A 17622-nucleotide genomic window follows, 5' to 3' on the forward strand; every position below is an offset into this window, starting at 1 on the left:
TTATTTTTTTTATTTAAAAAAAAAACTATACAGTTAGCATATATTTTTATTCTATATATACACACACACACACACACACACACGATGTACAGAAATATTTTAATGATTCAATACCATGTACCAGTATCAGTCATTTTGTAATATAAACATTGATGTATGAACTGCATATTGCAATTTCCTTCGCTGTGCAAAATCATACAGACAGCAATCCTGCTATGATTTGGATAAGCAATTTAAATATTCCAATATAAAATGAAAGGAAGGAGCAATGCTATTTCAAGCCCTTAATGTAAAAGCAGTTAATCACAACTTTTAAAAAAAAAGTATTTTCATTTTTAAAAATAAATATTATTTTGTTCATCACTATTATATTCTGTTGCATCATTACAGTTAAATAATTTTAAAGAGCATGATTTCTGTCCCTGGGTAATACACACACATAATCAACTATAGTTTATTATGATTTTTTTTTTTTACATATACATTTTCCCATTTTTATAACTACTAATCATTTTTGCTGACATGGCATTGTCAATTGGCTGGACGGGAACGAGGTAAAGTCAGCAAACGTCCACGTCTATGCACATTTCAGTCAAGGACATCCACTCTTCTTGGCCTCACCACCTGTAAAGTCCAGGAAGAAGCACCAAAGGCAGATCACGTTTCATTCCCAGCATTGACTGATGCTGAAGCTGCAATCACCGGCAATGTTTCCTGAACAGGAACTCCAACAGTTTCAACAGGTGGCAGTGAGACACAAGAGGTGCTGTCTTCAGCCGAGTATAGATCCTGCAGTGAGGGGTTTGACATAAAAAAGTATATATATATATGAAACAAAAATCCTTATGTTGTCCTCTAGTAGCAAATAATACATGCATTAGATTAAAGACTTTTCAAACATATATTCTTTTTTCTAAAAGATTTAGGGAAATATGATTTTATTTCCTTTATTGTATTTGGCAATACTAACATCAGCTAAATTGATTTGCATTGGAATTCAACTTGTCAAAATGACAAGACAGCACTACATATGTTAGGTTGTTCACTAATATCCCATTTATAGCCACGAGTGTCAACTCATGAGGGGAAAAAGAAAAAAATAGGTCTGTTTCCAGAGAATAATGATGCAATTTTAACAGTAATTTAATGAGATTTTGGGAGCCATCAGGTTGAAACCACAGTATGCCGTCGCACACCAGTTCAAATACACTACTCTTATAAATAGTGCTATTAAAAGTTGAGAAAAGTATGGTGTGGCAGCAAATAAATCTATATAAAGCTATAAAATCTATCTGTGGCTTACGGGCATTCATATTAACAAGCACAAGACACAGCTATTATGAAGACAGGAAAAACTCCCAATGTCTCATAAAAATAGGATCTTGTTATTAAATACTTATTTACCTATTTATGTTGGATGTGCAAAGCTGAAACATTAAAACAAACTGTGTACTTTAAAGGTTAAATCACATCACGTTTGTCGGTGTTATGCTGGATATTATTGAGATGAGTTGGATTAAGTTTTATGTATGTAACAAAACAAAAAAACCTTACCTGAACATCAGCTGATGGATGTGGACTTCCTGCTGGCTGAGGCGCTGCACTGTCTTTGACAACTTTATTTGAAAGCAATTCAATCCCTTTCAGCGGTTTACTCTTTGAAGGCAATGAGTCCGATATAGTTGCTTTCCTTTCGGATATAATTGTTTCAACATCGCTAGCACTTTCCCCTTTTGGCTCAGGGAGGTTTTCTGAATTTAACCCAGCGGAGAGATTCGGCTCCGCCTCCCGCTGCTCGCCATCCGTCTCGTACCCACTGGAAGGGGCTGTGCCTAGCGACTCCACACCCATCTCTTCATTCCGTCTGTCCGGCTGCCTCTGACGGACCTGGTTCCTGTGCAGCCGGCCTTCAACTGCTTGATGCATTGGGGCTTGCAGCGGTGCGTCCCCTCCTGCTAAGTTGTCCCCGGCCAGCACCTCCTGGACCCCGGGCTGCGGTCGCTCCAGCTGTGGAGGAGGTGGGTCGCCTCGGGGGCGACGAAAAGGTGCAGCGATGCCATGCTGAAAGGCCGCCTGCACACCTCCATACATGCATGCCTGTAGAGGAGTGTAAGGACACATTACTTGATGTCTTTCATCTGTATCCAATTCATTTTCCAAATGGTCCTTACCACAATAGCAAGCACGATGGTGAAGAGAACTGGAATCTGCAGGGTAAATGGTAGATCTTTGAGGAGTGCAACCAGAAACTCACTGATCCCCTGTCCAATGTGCTTCATCGGCTCTGTGATCATGGTTGTGAAGGTAACTGCGATCGCCTAAACAAAGAGGGATGTTTGGGATGTCATTTTGAACGTGCTGTTCCCAAAATCATGCAGACATTCAAATCTGATATGAATCTTAAAATAGTATGTTGAATGTGGAAAACATTTATTTGGCAAATGTTTCATTCAATTTCCTCAATAAATAACAACTCGTTTTATTTAGAACCGACAGCAACTTACAACATACCTTGGTTGGAGGAACCAGCAGAATGGGGTTGACCAAGAGGAGTTCATGATATTTCTTACAAGGGTCATCTTGAAGAGTCAAGCTGCTTCTCAACCACTCTGTAAGAAGACATCCAAAGACAGTAGAGGGGTGGTAAGAAAAAGAGTTATTTAGTAGTAAATCCTCTTAAAAAAACATTTTGCATATCAAACAGTAACATCTGTATTTTCCTAACCAGACCATATATCCCATGTTATTTTGTTTTTAAGTGACAACAATTTTTGGACATTGGACATATTGAAATTCTGCACCGTCCATGTACGTACGTGAACATTGTTGGATCAGATGGTTGTGTGTCTGACAAATTCATAGAACCAACCAGACAGAGAAAGTAAACATTTTTCCAAACCGTACACTTGGTCTGATGGTTAATTTGGCAAACTGAGACTCTCAAGGGGAAGCCTTGTTGTAAATCTTCTTTAAGCCTAACAGTCAGCATGGCTGATTATTTTGCAGATAGTTTAGCAGACTAACAATTTTTTTTCTCTGGCTTAATACTGCACCATTTTAGAAATTATTAGTCCCTTAAGTCACTTAGGAAAAACAATGGGTAGATAAGATTTAGGTCATGCAATACTTAATATTTACACATGCAATGGCCTAACCTTTCAAGCTATCACTCCAATCAATTTTCTTCACTCCAGTGCATTTTTCATAAACACCATCCATCTTTGCCATGTTGCTTTGGTGGTCAGCAAAGGCAATCTGAAAAAAACAGAATGCTATTTCAAACCAAACTGCATAAAAAAATAAAAAAACGTATGTCAAAAAAAGACAAACTTAATGAAAGGAGCAAATTAGCAAAAGAGCGTCACCTTATACAGATATAGCCAGTTCCAGATAATACTGATGAAGAAAGAAGCATAAAACAGTCTGCTGAGCTGCATGAACCAGGACACTGTTGACCACAGCTCGGTGCAGACAATGGCCACTATAATCAGAACAACCAGTCCCACCTGGAACACAGAGTACAACTTGACTGGTATGAGATGGAAAACAACTCCTAAAACAAATTATTATAGTTTCCACTATTAGTCAGCTAATTCATCAGTAGACTGGCAATAAACATTCAAAATAAATTGTTAAAGATAATTACTTGAAATTAAGTGACTGAATATGCAGTTTCCAGTCAAATTTATATGAGCGTTAAAAACAGAAAATAATACATTATTCACCGTTTTAGAGATCAAATGGACAATTTATGAAGTTGCCCAAAAAAAATGACACCAACAGCAAATTTCCTTATGAGATAATGGATGGTGTTGCGATTCTCTTGACATGAGCTTACTTTTAATAGTGTGTCAAGCTCCAAGCCAAAAGTGTCTTCAAAGCGCCACTTCCAGGTCTCGTAGTCATGTGGTTTGAGATCGACGAGTATCTGGCTGATTGCATTGTCGAGAGCCCCTGTTCTCCAACTGTCTTCCCCATCCAGCAGTGACTTAATCTCTGCCATGCCTTGTGTGGTGACTCTGATTTTAGCATCATAGAAGACATCAAAGGGGTCACTGGGCTGGGGTAGAAAGGAGATGGTAGCAGTTAAATATAGGCTGTGTCATGATTTGTAAAGACATTCAATGCCATATGAAATGCTCACTCACCAAACCAAGTCTTTGTATTTCTTTACGGAGTCTGGTAAGAAATCGTTTGAACACTGGATTGCAGGTAGGCTGCTGTGAGATGAGCTTGATTTCCTTCTTAAGTTCTTCAATCTGAATCAAAGCAGAGCAAGATATTTGGTATACTTGATATATTTGCAGGTAGTTTTTAACATTTACTGTTTAGAGACTGAGCGTCTGTCTCATTTCCAAGATTTTGTGCCTTATCAATTCCTTTCCTGGCTTGGAGTCTTGGTCCCACCCATGGAAGATTGGAGGAGGAGAACGGAATCAAGGCAAAAATAATTTAAAAAATGAAACATCCATACCTCAGGAATCTTTCTTTTTTTTAAATATTAGACTACAAACACCCCCACCCCACTGCCAATGTATTATACGATTGCTGTGAGATGAGTAACGGTTTTCAGGACATTCAATAATTCAATTTTCCTTGTGTCATGGTTTGGGTTGATTTCTTCTTCCTGCCTCTGGGTTAACTTCCTGCCCTCCTGTGTCTTCTCCCCCTCGGATTGTCTGCAGTGTCCCTGACCTGCACTTTCCCAGTGTATTCAAGCCATGCGTTTCCCTGGTCTCCTTGTCGGTTCGTTAATCTATGTTGGCGAGTTTATTATCGGCGTTCGTGTTCCTTACTTTAAATAAACTTCACTTACTTTCGGATCCGCATCCTCCCTGTTCCTGGACTCACCTGACAGAACAAACCAACCTAAAATGGACTCAGCAGACTGGTTTGCCAGGACACAGTTACCAACAACCTTGAACAGGTTCAGGGGAACCGGGTTGGCCCTGGCCGTTCTTCGCTGCAGCATCCAGCTGGCTGCCCGCCTCTGGTGAGGGCTTTGGACCCCCTCCTGTCCATTAGCCTCTGGTCAGGGCTTTGGACCCCCTCCTGTCCATCAGCATCCGGTCAGGGCTTTGGACCCCCTCCTGTCCATCAGCATCCGGTCAGGGCTGTGGACCCCTCCTGTCCATCAGCATCCGGTCAGGGCTGTGGACCCCTCCTGTCCATCAGCATCCGGTCAGGGCTGTGGACCCCTCCTGTCCATCAGAGTGGGCCGGCCGACGGCTATCGCACAGCCTCTGGATGGTGTTCCGTTCGGCATCACCCCGCAGTGGACTCCTGTTCCCGCTGGCCCGCAGCGAATCACATTCCTGTGTCCTGTCGGCGGTTCGGCCGACTCCCGTTGCCTGCCTCCGGAAGCCAAGACCGCTTCCTAATGAGCTCCTCTTTAGACCCAGTTCGCTTACCAGTCTGGCATAGGGGGCCTGAGGACCTTCTTCGATTGTGTTGGAGCGGTCTTTCTGGAGCAGCAGCAGCAGCTCGACAGCAGACAGGAAGATACTGAAACCGCAAACACTTATTAAACTGATTAAGAAGGCAAGCAGTGTGCTGGGGTATCCTCTGGATATGGTGGGAGACAGGAGGAAGATGATGAAGCGATCATCGTTGATGGACAACACCTCCCATACCATGCAGGACACTCTACCTTCTCTCTGCAGCTTCTTCAGCCACCGGCCGTTTCACTCCCGGGTTGTGAAAGAGAAATTCCTTCCTGCTGTTGGACAGTGGACCAAAAATACTCTCAAAACCCTTTTTTGTAAATATGTTTTATTGGTTAGTTGTTATCCCACCAAAGAGAAATGTCACTTGTCTGGGGGAAATTACAGAACCTACCCACCTAATGTAGAGCTACAGACTATGGAACCTATGGGACGTATCAAAAAGATTTAATCGATCAGATGAGAAGTTAAATAGTTATAAAAGAATCAAAAGCTTAAAAAGGAACGAAAACATAAAGGTTAAATCCTGCTTGTACAATAGCATTATATCGGATCACAGTGCCATTCTTTCATTTGATTTAGACCTCCCAAACCTTCCCCTGTCAAAAGGGACAAAATGCCCTCCGGCAAAAGGGCAAAGACAAAGAAAGAGAGAATAAAAAGCAGCAAGAATGCATTAAAGATAGCGCCATTTACTCCGTCCATGTTAAAGCAGAATGCGGAGATAATGTCCTCGTCATCTACGGCAGTCTCAATATCACAGACGTCGAGGACGTTGAACTCCGGCTTGGTTCCATCGACGATCACCTGAAGCTTGGCTGGAGAGATCGGGCACGCTGCGTTCCTCAGTGCAGTCTCGACAGGGAAGAAAGTAGCTGGCTTTTCCGCCACCTGAGCACTGTAGTCGTCGTGAATAGGAATTTCCGAGCCCCTGTAGGACGGGGAACCTTTCCCTCGTGCCAGCTGCATTAAACACTGCTTCGTCTGGTAGCAATGAATGCAGGCTATGAATGGACGAGGCGCGTCGTCCGGTCTCGTCTGGATGGCCACCTTGTGCGCGCGGTCCACGGCAAAAACACAGGGAAAGGCGTCCGGGTGGGTGCCCTCCGCTCCCTGGAGTAGGCCCGTAATACGAATATTGCACCTCTGTGATCTGTTCTCGAGGTCGTCGACCTTAAACTTCAGCTGTTCATTCTCCTTTAGACAGCTACCAGCCATGGTCTCCAGTGTAGTTATTCTCTCCCGAGAGTCGTTCACAGACTTCTCAATGGCTTGAATTGTCTGGTCGTGTCTGGTGATGATGTCGTGGCTGGCTGAAATTTGTGCTTTCAGATTTTGGATAATTCGCTCCTCCATAGCAGCAAGCAGTTTCTCGATGTCAGCGAGGGACAGCGCTGGGTTATTGTTGTCGCCTGGTGTGGTGCCGCCGCTGGCTCGGTCCGATGCACACATGCTTAACTGAATAGGGTGTACACCGTAGCAGGAATAGGTTGTAGAAGCTGCTTCTCAAAAGTTTCAGGTGAGTAATTATTAAATTAGTCCTAATGCTGAATTCACACCAAAAGCGCAGCAAATATTTGCCACACTTTACTGGCGCATGTTAACTTAACTTAAGCCCGACTAGTTGTAGTTAGTTTGAGTCTCCTTCATTTGCTTCGAACATGCCAGAAAGGGGGCGTGGCTTTTCTCAGCAGCATGTCGCTGTAAAGACAAGTTACCATTTCCACTATCTAAAATGGAAATAAACCACTATTTCTGCTCGGTATTTGTTGTGGAAAATAGACAAACACCAGCTAACTTTCAGGCGTTCAGTCTCAGCTGCCTGTGTGTGTGGCGTGTGGCAGTAAAGTCATTAAGTGTATTCACGCTTTGGCAGCAGGACGGCGGTGATGACGAGCTCGTTGAAAATGTGCTTCCTCCAAATCCATTCGCATGTGTGCATTGACTTTGCCTGGAATCTACTCACTTCGCTTTTGGTGTGAACACAGCATAAGAGTGGGCTGGAACAACAAGTTGTCATTTGTTGAAACTTAAGATTCCATCTACGACCTCAACTTGGTGAGGAAAATATGCATGAACATATCAATTCATTCACAAGCTAAATTCGAATGACGCCACCATCGAAAATGGCAGATGGTATGCCTTTCGTATGTAACAAAGTGTGTGCAACACTTGAATCAACATTTGACTCATTTCTTTGATTTTGCAGGTGTTCCCACTTACAAAGCACGTAGGAGTCGGTAATTATCATAGGTACTCTTCAACGGTGAGTGAGGGAATGCAAAACGAAAATCCAGAAAAATCATATTTTGAAAAATGTATTTAGCAATTTATTGCATGACATGAGATTGAGAGACAGCAAGATCCTCCTCGTGGCAGTGGCACGTATGTGGCAACTCCGTGGCAAGTGAGTGGCAATCGCCAGTAAATCAGTGGCAAGTCCTTGCAGATACATGGCCCAATCTATCCTCCCCTCAATACGGTGCAGTCGGCCTGTCCCCTTTGCAGAAAAGCATCCTCAAAGAATGATGTTTCCACCTTTCTGCTTCACGGTTGGGATGGTGTTCTTGAGGTTGTAATCATCCTTCTTCCTCCGGACACAGCGAGTGGAGTTTAGACCAAAACGCTCTATTTCCGTCTCATCAGACCACATGACCTTCTCCCATACCTCCTCTGGATCATCCAGATGGTCATTGGCTTCAGACGGGCCTGAACGTGCGCTGGCTTGAGCAGGGGGACCTTGCGTGTGCTGCAGGATTTAAATCGATGACGACGTAGTGTGTTACTAATGGCTTTTCTTTGAGGCTGTGGTCCCAGTTCACTTCAGGTCATTGACCAGGTCCTGCCGTGGAGTTCTGGGCTGATTCCTCACCTTCCTTGTGATCATTGATGCCCCACAAGGTGAGCTCTTGCATGGAGGGCCTGACCGAGGGAGATTGACCGTCATCTTGAACTTCTTCCATTTTCTAATAATTGCGGCAATTGCCTTCTCACCAATGGTGATCAAATACTGTCATGCAATGAACTTCAAAATATATTTTTTAAATCATACGTGATTTTTTGGATTTGCTTAAGATTCAGTCACTTACAGTTGAAAAGTACCTGTGATAAAAATGACAGACTCCTACAAGCTTTGTAAGTGGGAACACCTGCAAAATCGTCAGTGTATCAATGAAAAGACAGATTGCTGTCTGAATCTGACAGTAATAAACCATGTGACAGGTTGGTACAGCCAACGACTTGACATACGACTACACTTTCTCAACAAAACCCCTCAAAGAACTTCCGGAAAATATCGTTGCAACATAACCAAACCTGTCTCTGTAGAGCCACAACTTGAGACCGACATCTCGACAGTTCCGCTTGGTTGGAGTCCGGAGTATGTTCTCTTCTCTTTGTCGGGACGTTGTCGTAGTTGGCTGCCTACGGGGAATATGTCCAATAAGACATTAATAGTCACAAAACAGATCAGATTTTTTAGGATAGCTTAACGTTAGCTCACGAGCATACAGGGCCACCGTTTGAAGAATAAAACCTACCTCGATGGTCTTCTTCATGGTCTGGGTGGTTGCGTCGTAGTTGAGCATATCGTGAGGGTCTATCCAGTCGTCGTCCTCCTCCTCTGCATGTCCCGTGGTAGCCAGAGACAGGCTGAACACCAGAAAAACGAGGAGCATCCCGGCTAGGTGCATCCCGGCTAGGTGAGGAGGTTACTTCCGTCCAGCGGTCAAGCTAACGTTAGCTACTACCAGCACGCCCAAAGGGAAGTAAGATCGAGGAGCAAAAAGGGCGCGTTTTAAATAAAGCAAAGGTGTGTATAAATAACGACAAGGAGCTAAACGTTCTAACGCTATTTGCTAACTTCAGACCAGCCGCGTCAAACTTCACTCAACCGACTCTTAAAAAAGCGACGCTGGAATAATACGCGTGATGTTTGACAACTGCGCAAGGTAAAAGCATTTGACGCGATACGTCACGTCTATCGCAAAGGCTCATGGGAAGCGTAGATTTTTAATATGCTGCGCATGGGCAGAACTCACTTTTTTTGTTAAAATTACAGCTTATATACTTAACTACTTTTTGTTATGTTATGGAAATTGAGTTTTCTATACTTTTCAAGTGGGGCTTTTGTTCCATTCCCTGAGGGGGAAATTCGTTTACAGTTCTGAGGATTGAATCAACAAATTCAGTCAACAAAGTACTGCTTTTGCCCGAGGACATCCATACTGTGACATCTGCTACATCTAGGCACTAAAACACATTGTACTTAAAAGCTGATCAGTTTCATACTTCTTTCATCTTTTCCACAGAGTGACTAACTTCTACATTTTATAATTTAATGGATTCAGATTAGTTACTACCAGCAGAAAGCATAATGAACTATTAACATTTCTTTCTAGTTCTAAAAAAAGTTTGTCTTTTTCTAATCACGGGAAACACTGAATTAAAGATTCAACAAAACTTTTATTGCAAAAATGCGTATATAATATTTACATTAATAGCAACATTTCTTATGAACCCATTTAGAAGGTTGTACTTAAGTATCGGTCCTTTACAGTTAAGCTGTTGAGTGAAACCACTTTGTTCCCAGAAACAAATCATGTACACCTTCAGAAAGACATGCGAGGACACCAGTCTTTAAAAACCACAGAACACATCTCAGCAAAATTGCTGTAGGGAGGGCATCATGCAAACGATGCCACGTCATTTTAACCTCTCTACATGATGGAGGAGCCTGTGGGAGTTGTCTCCAGAAATCCTGACCTGCAACATGAGTCCAGGCAATGTTTAGCAAATAGAAAGGCAAGAATGAGAGCACTAAGGGTTTAAATTTATCTTCCCTTCCGCCCTTTACCACCTTTCATTCCTCCCCTGCCACCCTTTGCTTGTCCTCTTCCCTTGCCGCCTTTTCCTTTGCCCCCTTTGGCGCGTTGCTCTTTCCTCTCCATCCCGCGCAAGTCCTTCTTCATGCGACCGTCCACCACCTTGAAGGTTCCCGTAACGCCGGCGGGGCGCCTCACTTTCTTGCCAGCTCCCTTCTTAGACACTAGATATGTCACTTCTCTCTTCTCCTTTCCCAGGCCTGCTTTCTTGTAGATACTGACAGGATGGGAACAAAAGACAGGACAAAATGGTTTAAATGATGCATTTGTCTTATCTGAAGCTATGCATTTAGTTTCATGGAGTCCGTTTTCGAGGTGCTGTTACAACCCTTTAGATGTGATGCCATACCTCTTTAGCTGAGCCATTTTCTCCCTCTCAGAGCTGTCCACCGTGTTGACGACTGCTTCAGCCTTCTTCTTGGCCTGATCCATCTTCTTCAGCATCTGGAAAAGTCATTGGGAAACTAACAAATTAAGATCTTCAAGTTCCCATAAGTACAAAGGTTTTGCGTGGGTTTTTGTCATCTCAAAATATGATCGACCCCCTGTAATGGCTTTCTCATCTGTTGCCCAATCTTACCCTCCTCTTCTTCCTGGCCTTGGCCTCAGCAACTCGCTTGATGGGTCTGGCATCGATCTCCTTCCATTTTTGTTTGAATTCCTCCACCATCTCCTTGGTGACTGGCACCGGCTTCCTCCGGTGTTTCAGTTCGTCGTCCAGGAACCACTCCGGTATGTCCCACTGCTGCTCGGAGCTAGCAAACCTGCAGGAGCACGCAATTAGCCCGCTGTACAGTTTACTCCTTTCAAAATCTGTGTACATCGATGGCCGATATGATGAGTCACATGGTCACAGATTTGACTAGTAAGCAGGAACAACAACTCAACTCTAACAAAGACGCCAAAAAAGTTTCGTACATTGGTTGCTCGTGTGTCGTTGCTTACAGTTGTTGTGATGTGTTCAAGTGCTACTTTTGGGCCAGTACACAAGCAACAGTCTGTCTTCATGGTCGCTAGTTCTTTGATGTTTGTTTGCTGTGTCAAGTCGGTTAAGCCATTCATTTTATTTTCTGATAGAACGTGTAAATCTATTTATTTTTATTTTATTGAACATGTGTTGCATCAGCAAGTAATTACAGCAGATTTACTCAAAATAAAATACAGAGCCCACATTTATTGTAATGAAAGATCAAATCAACCAGTGTGTATGTGTAATTCAATTTATATCCGGCCTTAGCTATGCAGGAAGTTATTGCTTAGAGGATCAAAACATTTTCCCATCCCAAAAATATCCTATTTCTTCAGCCTTTAACGTTAATTACTATAAGTTTCTTGAGACAATTTGATCTGGTTTAAATGAGGACACGCATGGAAACAATAAAAAGACGCACACGCGCGCGCGCACACGCACGCACGCACACACACACACACACACACACACACACACACACACACACACACACACACACACACACACACACACACACACACACACACACACACACACACACACACACACACACACACACACACACACACACACACACACACACACACACACACACACACACACACACACACACACACACACACACACACACCCACCCACCCACCCACCCACCCACCCACCCACCCACCCACCCACCCACCCACCTGTGGAAGGAGCCGTCGATCAGGTCCCTGGTTCTCTTCTTAGACGTAGCGATATGACAGCCCAGGGCCAGGCCCTCTGCATCCAGGATCCGGGCTTTCTTACCTGAAACAACCACAAACAAAGTTATAAGAAAATATTTTGGAGCAACAAACACATTGAGAGTTGTTCCACTTGTAGTGGCTGTATTGAACTATTTGTTCATGTATATTAAATAATCTTGTCTAACCTTTTTTTACTGCTAGCTAGTGCCCGTTTCTAAAAGTTAGGATTTGTTGCATCATATACATATGATAGTGATATACTCACTGGTGCTCTGTACAGGAACAACCTGGAAGGCACCGTCATTGGCCTCTGCCCCAAAAGTCCCTTCAGAGGCGTTCTTCATCTTGGTAATCTCCCTGGAACAAGAGGCATTTTTTTAGTTATGAATTGTAAAAGTCCAAATGGATCCATTAATTGATATTTTTAACAGAAAACACTCAAGACAAACACAGGAAATGACGTTTTACTTCTCATCGTCGCTGCTGTCATCTGAGTCACTGTCACTCTCCTCCTCAGCTCCCTTTAAAAGGGCCGCCTTTTCCTCCTCTGGCTGCGCATTCTTCTGTTCTTCTTTCTCCTCTTCCTCCTCCTTCTCCTCATCCTCCTCCTTTTCATCAGCTTTCCTTTTCCTATCTTTTTCAAAATAGAGCCAAAACGTTAATAATTTTGTCAGTTCCAGATCTAGGAGAACTCCCAATATGTTAAACTCAATTCATGTCCATTGTTAGATGACCATGTGTGAACAAATGCCTGAGAAACAGGGGAGAGTATTACTGGTTCGTTTGTTCAGTAGCAACTCGGTCTGTTGGAGTTCTAACTCTGCATCTCCTTCTAGGCCGATCTCAGAGAATATACCCTACAAAACAAAAGGATGGGAGGGTTAAAGGTCACAGGTCACTAACCATGAAGTCATTTGTAGGTGCAAAACTTGTGGGGGAAAAGGCAGGTAAAAAAATGATTCAACACCAGTTAGTCGGACTGTCAACATCAACATTGGAGGCTACACTGTGTACTACGTATACATATACATTTATTACGTTATGGCAGCACGAGTGGACGAACCTTGCTGAACCAAAGGTTGGTCTCACGTTCCTTCTTCTCATCCTTTCCCTCCAGTTCCACCAGCAAGCCACTATCCTGCCCTTCATCCTCCTCTTCTTCAGCAAACTTGACTCTGAAAACCACAGACACAAATTATTATTGACCATTTATTCATTATTGTCTTAAGTGATACACTACATTTCTTGCGTAATTACTTTACTTACTTCTTTGGCGCCTTAGTGTCCAGCTCTCTCTTGTTCTGCTCCACCTCTTCCAGGTCATCGTCATCTAAATCAGAGGCTAGGGACATTTTATCCGCCTCGTCATCCTCATCCCCAGACGACAGGTGGAGGTCGTCATATTCTTCCATCAGGTTGTCTGCCATCTGCATGTCCCCTTTGGATAAATCCACCAGAGCCTGATGGAGGGAGGTGATTAGCAAAGTAGCTTCAAATTAGCATAGCATTGGGAACAATATGATAACTGAATTATTTGAAATTCACTTTTTTTTTTCTGCAGGCAACATTAGAGATGGGACAAAAACATCAGAACCAAAACAGCCAGCTGATGCCAGCCAACAACATACATCACCAAAATAGAATTAACTCTACATAAAGATGTTGCCAACCGAGCCGTAAAGGGGAGGTTCTCATCCTTGTTTGTTGTGTGTGTCTTTGCTGTTTTCACCTGTTGCTTCTTTATGGTGCTGAGGGAGAACATGGATGAGTCGTAGGAATCTGCTATGGAGACGCCAGGCAGGTCCATCTTAAGCTCCACCCTCTCCCTCTGCTTCCTCCGCTCCTTCAGCAGCTTCTTCTTCTTCCTGTTGGAGCAAGACAGTTATACAAACTGTATTTTCTAAAGAGATCTTAAAACCCCTTGTTACAATGTCGGAGGATAAAAAAAAGTCTGCAATCCAAGTGCTGCAGGTTCATTCCACATTAGTTCAGAATCACTTTGATTCGCAAACCAGCCTATGATGTCTGTTGCTTTGTAGTAGTAGTTACAGAAAAAAAAATCCTAAACTTGTGTCATACCGTCTGAGCTCAGCCAATTCTTCAGCTTTCATTTCTGCCAGTCTCTTCTCCATTTCTTCCTCGTCCTCTTCTTCTTCGTCCTCCTTTTTCTTTTTATCTGGTTCTCCATCGGAGTCCGCCTTATCTTCATCAGAACTTAAGCTTAAATAAACCAAAGCGATTTTTTTTTAGTTTGTTGTGACCCATTGTGGCAGACAAGAACATATTACAATATGTTTTTATTGTAAATATGCTGCAAAGACTTTACTTGATCTCCGGGTCACGCTGTTCGGCCTCTCCCTTCCGTTTTTTGGCCAGAAACTTCCTCAGCTTAGACCTCCAGGTCAGCAGCATGCTGCAAGTTTGAGGATGGAGGGGGAAAAAAACACACATGCGTGGTTGACTTATTCTTACTCATTCTTCTATTTCTATACAAAAAAAACAGTACTGAATAAATAACTTACCGGAGCTCTTTGCGGCCCAAGACTTTGATGTCACGACAACAGTCCTTTATCTCATCACTGGTGGCCGGGTGACACTCCAATTCTGCGTTGTCAAAGGTGATCTGAGAGAAGAAAACAGAGTGAGAATGGAAAAATAGGCGAGCCATCCCTTAGCTTAATCTTTTCCATCCCTTCTTAGTCTTGTACATGTATAACGGGTGCAGGATAATAAACATCTTTCTCCTACAGCTGCAATTTACGGTAAAAAAACAAGATTTTCTAGGTAAGTAAGTAAAGTAATATAGAGATCTTACCTCACTGGCTTTGTCTAGGAAGTCTATGGCATTTTCTGCTTTCAGAAAGGACATAACTGTGAAACTGTAGTGAAGTGTGAGATCACCATCTTTGTATCCCTCCGCCTGGAACAGAAGAGGAGCAGCTTAGTCAGTGAAGAATGCAATACTGAAAGTCCTACGAAAATACCTAGTCAGGACCCTACATGAAATCATGAGAAAGATGGTCTTTGTGTTAACGGGTTCATTGACATGATCTGACTTTGATCATCAAGGGGTGAACCATCTCATACAGTGTACATGCCTTTGGCTTCCTGACGGGAATCAGCTCCTTAACAGTTTTGGCCTGCACCTCCACCTCTTTGAACGCATGTTTGGGGTCGAAAAACTTGCTGTCAATTTTGTCAGGGGCAAGAAAACCTGTTAAAAGATACACATTGTATTTAGTTCAGACACTACTGCAGAAGTATAGAATCATTTCTTCTTTCTCGCTGCCACTGACCCTGACAGACGACAAAGATCTCGGCGGACTCATTCCTAGACGCCTGTGGCTTGGTAGCCTGCACTTTCTTGAAGAACTGCTGGAAGATCCAGAGCAGTGGCTGGTAGTCTTTGGAACGGAAGACCTTGGTGACGAAAGTTCCACCTTTGGCCAGAAACTCACAGGCCAATTTCATGGCCATGAGGGTCAAATGAGCTGAAGGTAAAATGGGGGAAAAGTAAGATTTTGAGACATTATCTTCAATACATTATGACATGGGTGTGAAATAATGGTAGGAACAACTTTTTTTTGTACTAATATATTTAGATAGATAGCGCTATTAATAAAACGCATTACTGTGCCATATTAGGTAATCTTATACCAAAGAACGAGTATTGTAAAGTGGATTTCAATCAGAATATGCCAATAATACTCTGAAAATGAAGATTTATAAATGTGTGTGACTTCAAATGTCTTGAAACTGTTTTACTGCTTAAGTGGCACCCACCTTGTGTGAAGGCATCATGCTGCCAGTTGGCTCCCACGTTTGGGGCTCCGTCATTTAACACAACGTCCACCTTCCATGTTTGCAGTTCCTTTCGTATAGCCTGCATATGAAATAGACAGTATCTCACTTGGGATATCCATGATGAAAATGTTCCTAGAGTGTATTATTTTAGAGGACTGTGATGTTTTGGTAACAGTGCAGGTGTTTAATGCCAGTAAAGAACCATCTGCGTAATTAGTTTCATATTTTTTGCTAAACTACATGGATTTTTTTTTTACGAGTATACTCAGGACCACAGCCAGGACAGCCATTGGTTTTCCGTCAGTGATGTGCATTTCAGCAGCTCACCGTTCTGCATTTGTCACCAGTGATGTCTTCTTGCAGCGTCACCACGTTGGGTATGGGCTTGATGGGCACCAGGTCAACACCTGATAGGAATAAACACCATTAATAAAAAGATGTCTCTTTTCTTTCAGCATCCCAGTAAGTAAAATTAGATTGCAACAAAATAAGGCTTTGCCAGACCAACATTTAAGACTTGTCAAAGCAACTGAATTACTGAATTTACAATTTTTCAACAGTTAATCATATTGATGATATCAACTCACCAATAATGAGACTTGATACAGGCATAAAATTGGACGCCACCTGCAACCTAAAAGATGATTTAGAGTCATTAGTGTTTCCTTCAATAACTACATTGCACAACATACATGCCAGTATTCCTGGGCAAAGCATTTAAATACACATACATGTGGCACCTCTGCAGTCATCGCATTACTCTGGGAAATGTTAATAGGAAAAACTGTTGTCTCCAAAGATAATTGTATAATGATTCGATGACTGTGTTGGGCTTAGATGACCGGTCCAAAGAGGGTATTTGTTGTTACCATGAATAATATTCGGAGGGTTGACCACCAACTTTATTACAGATGAGGTAACTTTAAGTAAGAGCTTCTGTCTGACTAATACATAACGGTACATTGACGAGATAGAATGTCCTCTTTGTCTATGCAGTTAGGGCACTACTGGTTTAGCTGACTTGATGCCTGGGGCTATTGCTCAGGTACAGATACAGTTAACGTTATAACGTAATCGTGTGTTGACAGAAAACTCACCATCCACCGGGAGCAGCACACAGGTCGACCAAAGCTCTGGCTTTCTGTAGAAACTGAAATTTACGGTTGAGCTGGATAAGCTTGAAGGAAGAACGAGAGCGATAACCTGAAAAAAGACAGAAGTATAACATTACCAGAAAAATGCCACATAGCACACCATTATTTACCGTTGGTGAGTTAACGTTAGCTAGCAATCCTGCTAATAATGCTAACATCTACTCCCAAGTTGTCTTAAGAGTACCACTAACGTTACATGTTCTAGGAGTGACAGTCTACCTGTTTCTTTCGCCAAATGGTAGAATTTATCCTTCCTGGTTTTTCCTACTTTGAGTTTCTTCCCCATATTGGTTGATGTATTTTTACGCTACACGCTGAATGGAGAAATCACACTAGAATCAAACGTCCATGAAAACAACACGTGTGACTTTCTCGGCGCACACATTTGACGTCATACTGCACGTGGTATCGTTTCTTCTTCGTCCTTAGATTTGTTTCTGTGTGGTTATAGGACGTTGCTGACACCTGCTGTCCTCAAAGACGTGTAATAATGAAACTGCCCAATGAAAGAGTGATAATGAATAGAAGTGGTTTTTTTGGTGATCTCCTGAATTTAAAAAAGACCAATCCCTGCAAGAATGTGTGTCCCCAGAAACAGTGTCCAAAAGAATCAACCCCTCTCCATTAGGGTGGCAGAATGAG

The 17622-nt window shown here is 42.7% G+C and overlaps 2 protein-coding genes across 2 annotated transcripts; both read right to left on the reverse strand.

Moving 5' to 3' along the window:
- Positions 1-80: 80 nt before the first annotated feature.
- Positions 81-9419, reverse strand: clcc1 (chloride channel CLIC-like 1). Its single transcript, XM_037469203.2, has 10 exons — positions 8984-9419; positions 8760-8867; positions 4149-4259; positions 3839-4060; positions 3366-3506; positions 3156-3255; positions 2512-2609; positions 2172-2318; positions 1555-2097; positions 81-789 (listed from the first exon to the last, which is right to left on the reverse strand). The coding sequence occupies exons 1-10, from the start codon at positions 9134-9136 to the stop codon at positions 658-660; spliced, it is 1755 nt and encodes a 584-aa protein (XP_037325100.2). The 5' UTR covers positions 9137-9419; the 3' UTR covers positions 81-657.
- A 513-nt stretch (positions 9420-9932) lies between these two features.
- ftsj3 (FtsJ RNA 2'-O-methyltransferase 3) lies at positions 9933-17375 on the reverse strand. The gene is made up of 21 exons (XM_037470210.2): positions 17200-17375; positions 16924-17029; positions 16414-16460; positions 16154-16233; positions 15806-15905; positions 15319-15513; positions 15121-15236; positions 14838-14942; positions 14545-14645; positions 14349-14435; positions 14102-14242; positions 13752-13887; positions 13289-13482; positions 13086-13197; positions 12798-12879; positions 12491-12656; positions 12288-12379; positions 11981-12083; positions 10908-11091; positions 10677-10771; positions 9933-10544 (listed from the first exon to the last, which is right to left on the reverse strand). The coding sequence occupies exons 1-21, from the start codon at positions 17264-17266 to the stop codon at positions 10277-10279; spliced, it is 2577 nt and encodes an 858-aa protein (XP_037326107.1). The 5' UTR covers positions 17267-17375; the 3' UTR covers positions 9933-10276.
- Positions 17376-17622: the final 247 nt, after the last annotated feature.

The sequence above is a fragment of the Pungitius pungitius genome, chromosome 7, assembly GCF_949316345.1.
Source record: "Pungitius pungitius chromosome 7, fPunPun2.1, whole genome shotgun sequence".
Classification (NCBI taxonomy): Eukaryota; Metazoa; Chordata; class Actinopteri; order Perciformes; family Gasterosteidae; genus Pungitius; species Pungitius pungitius.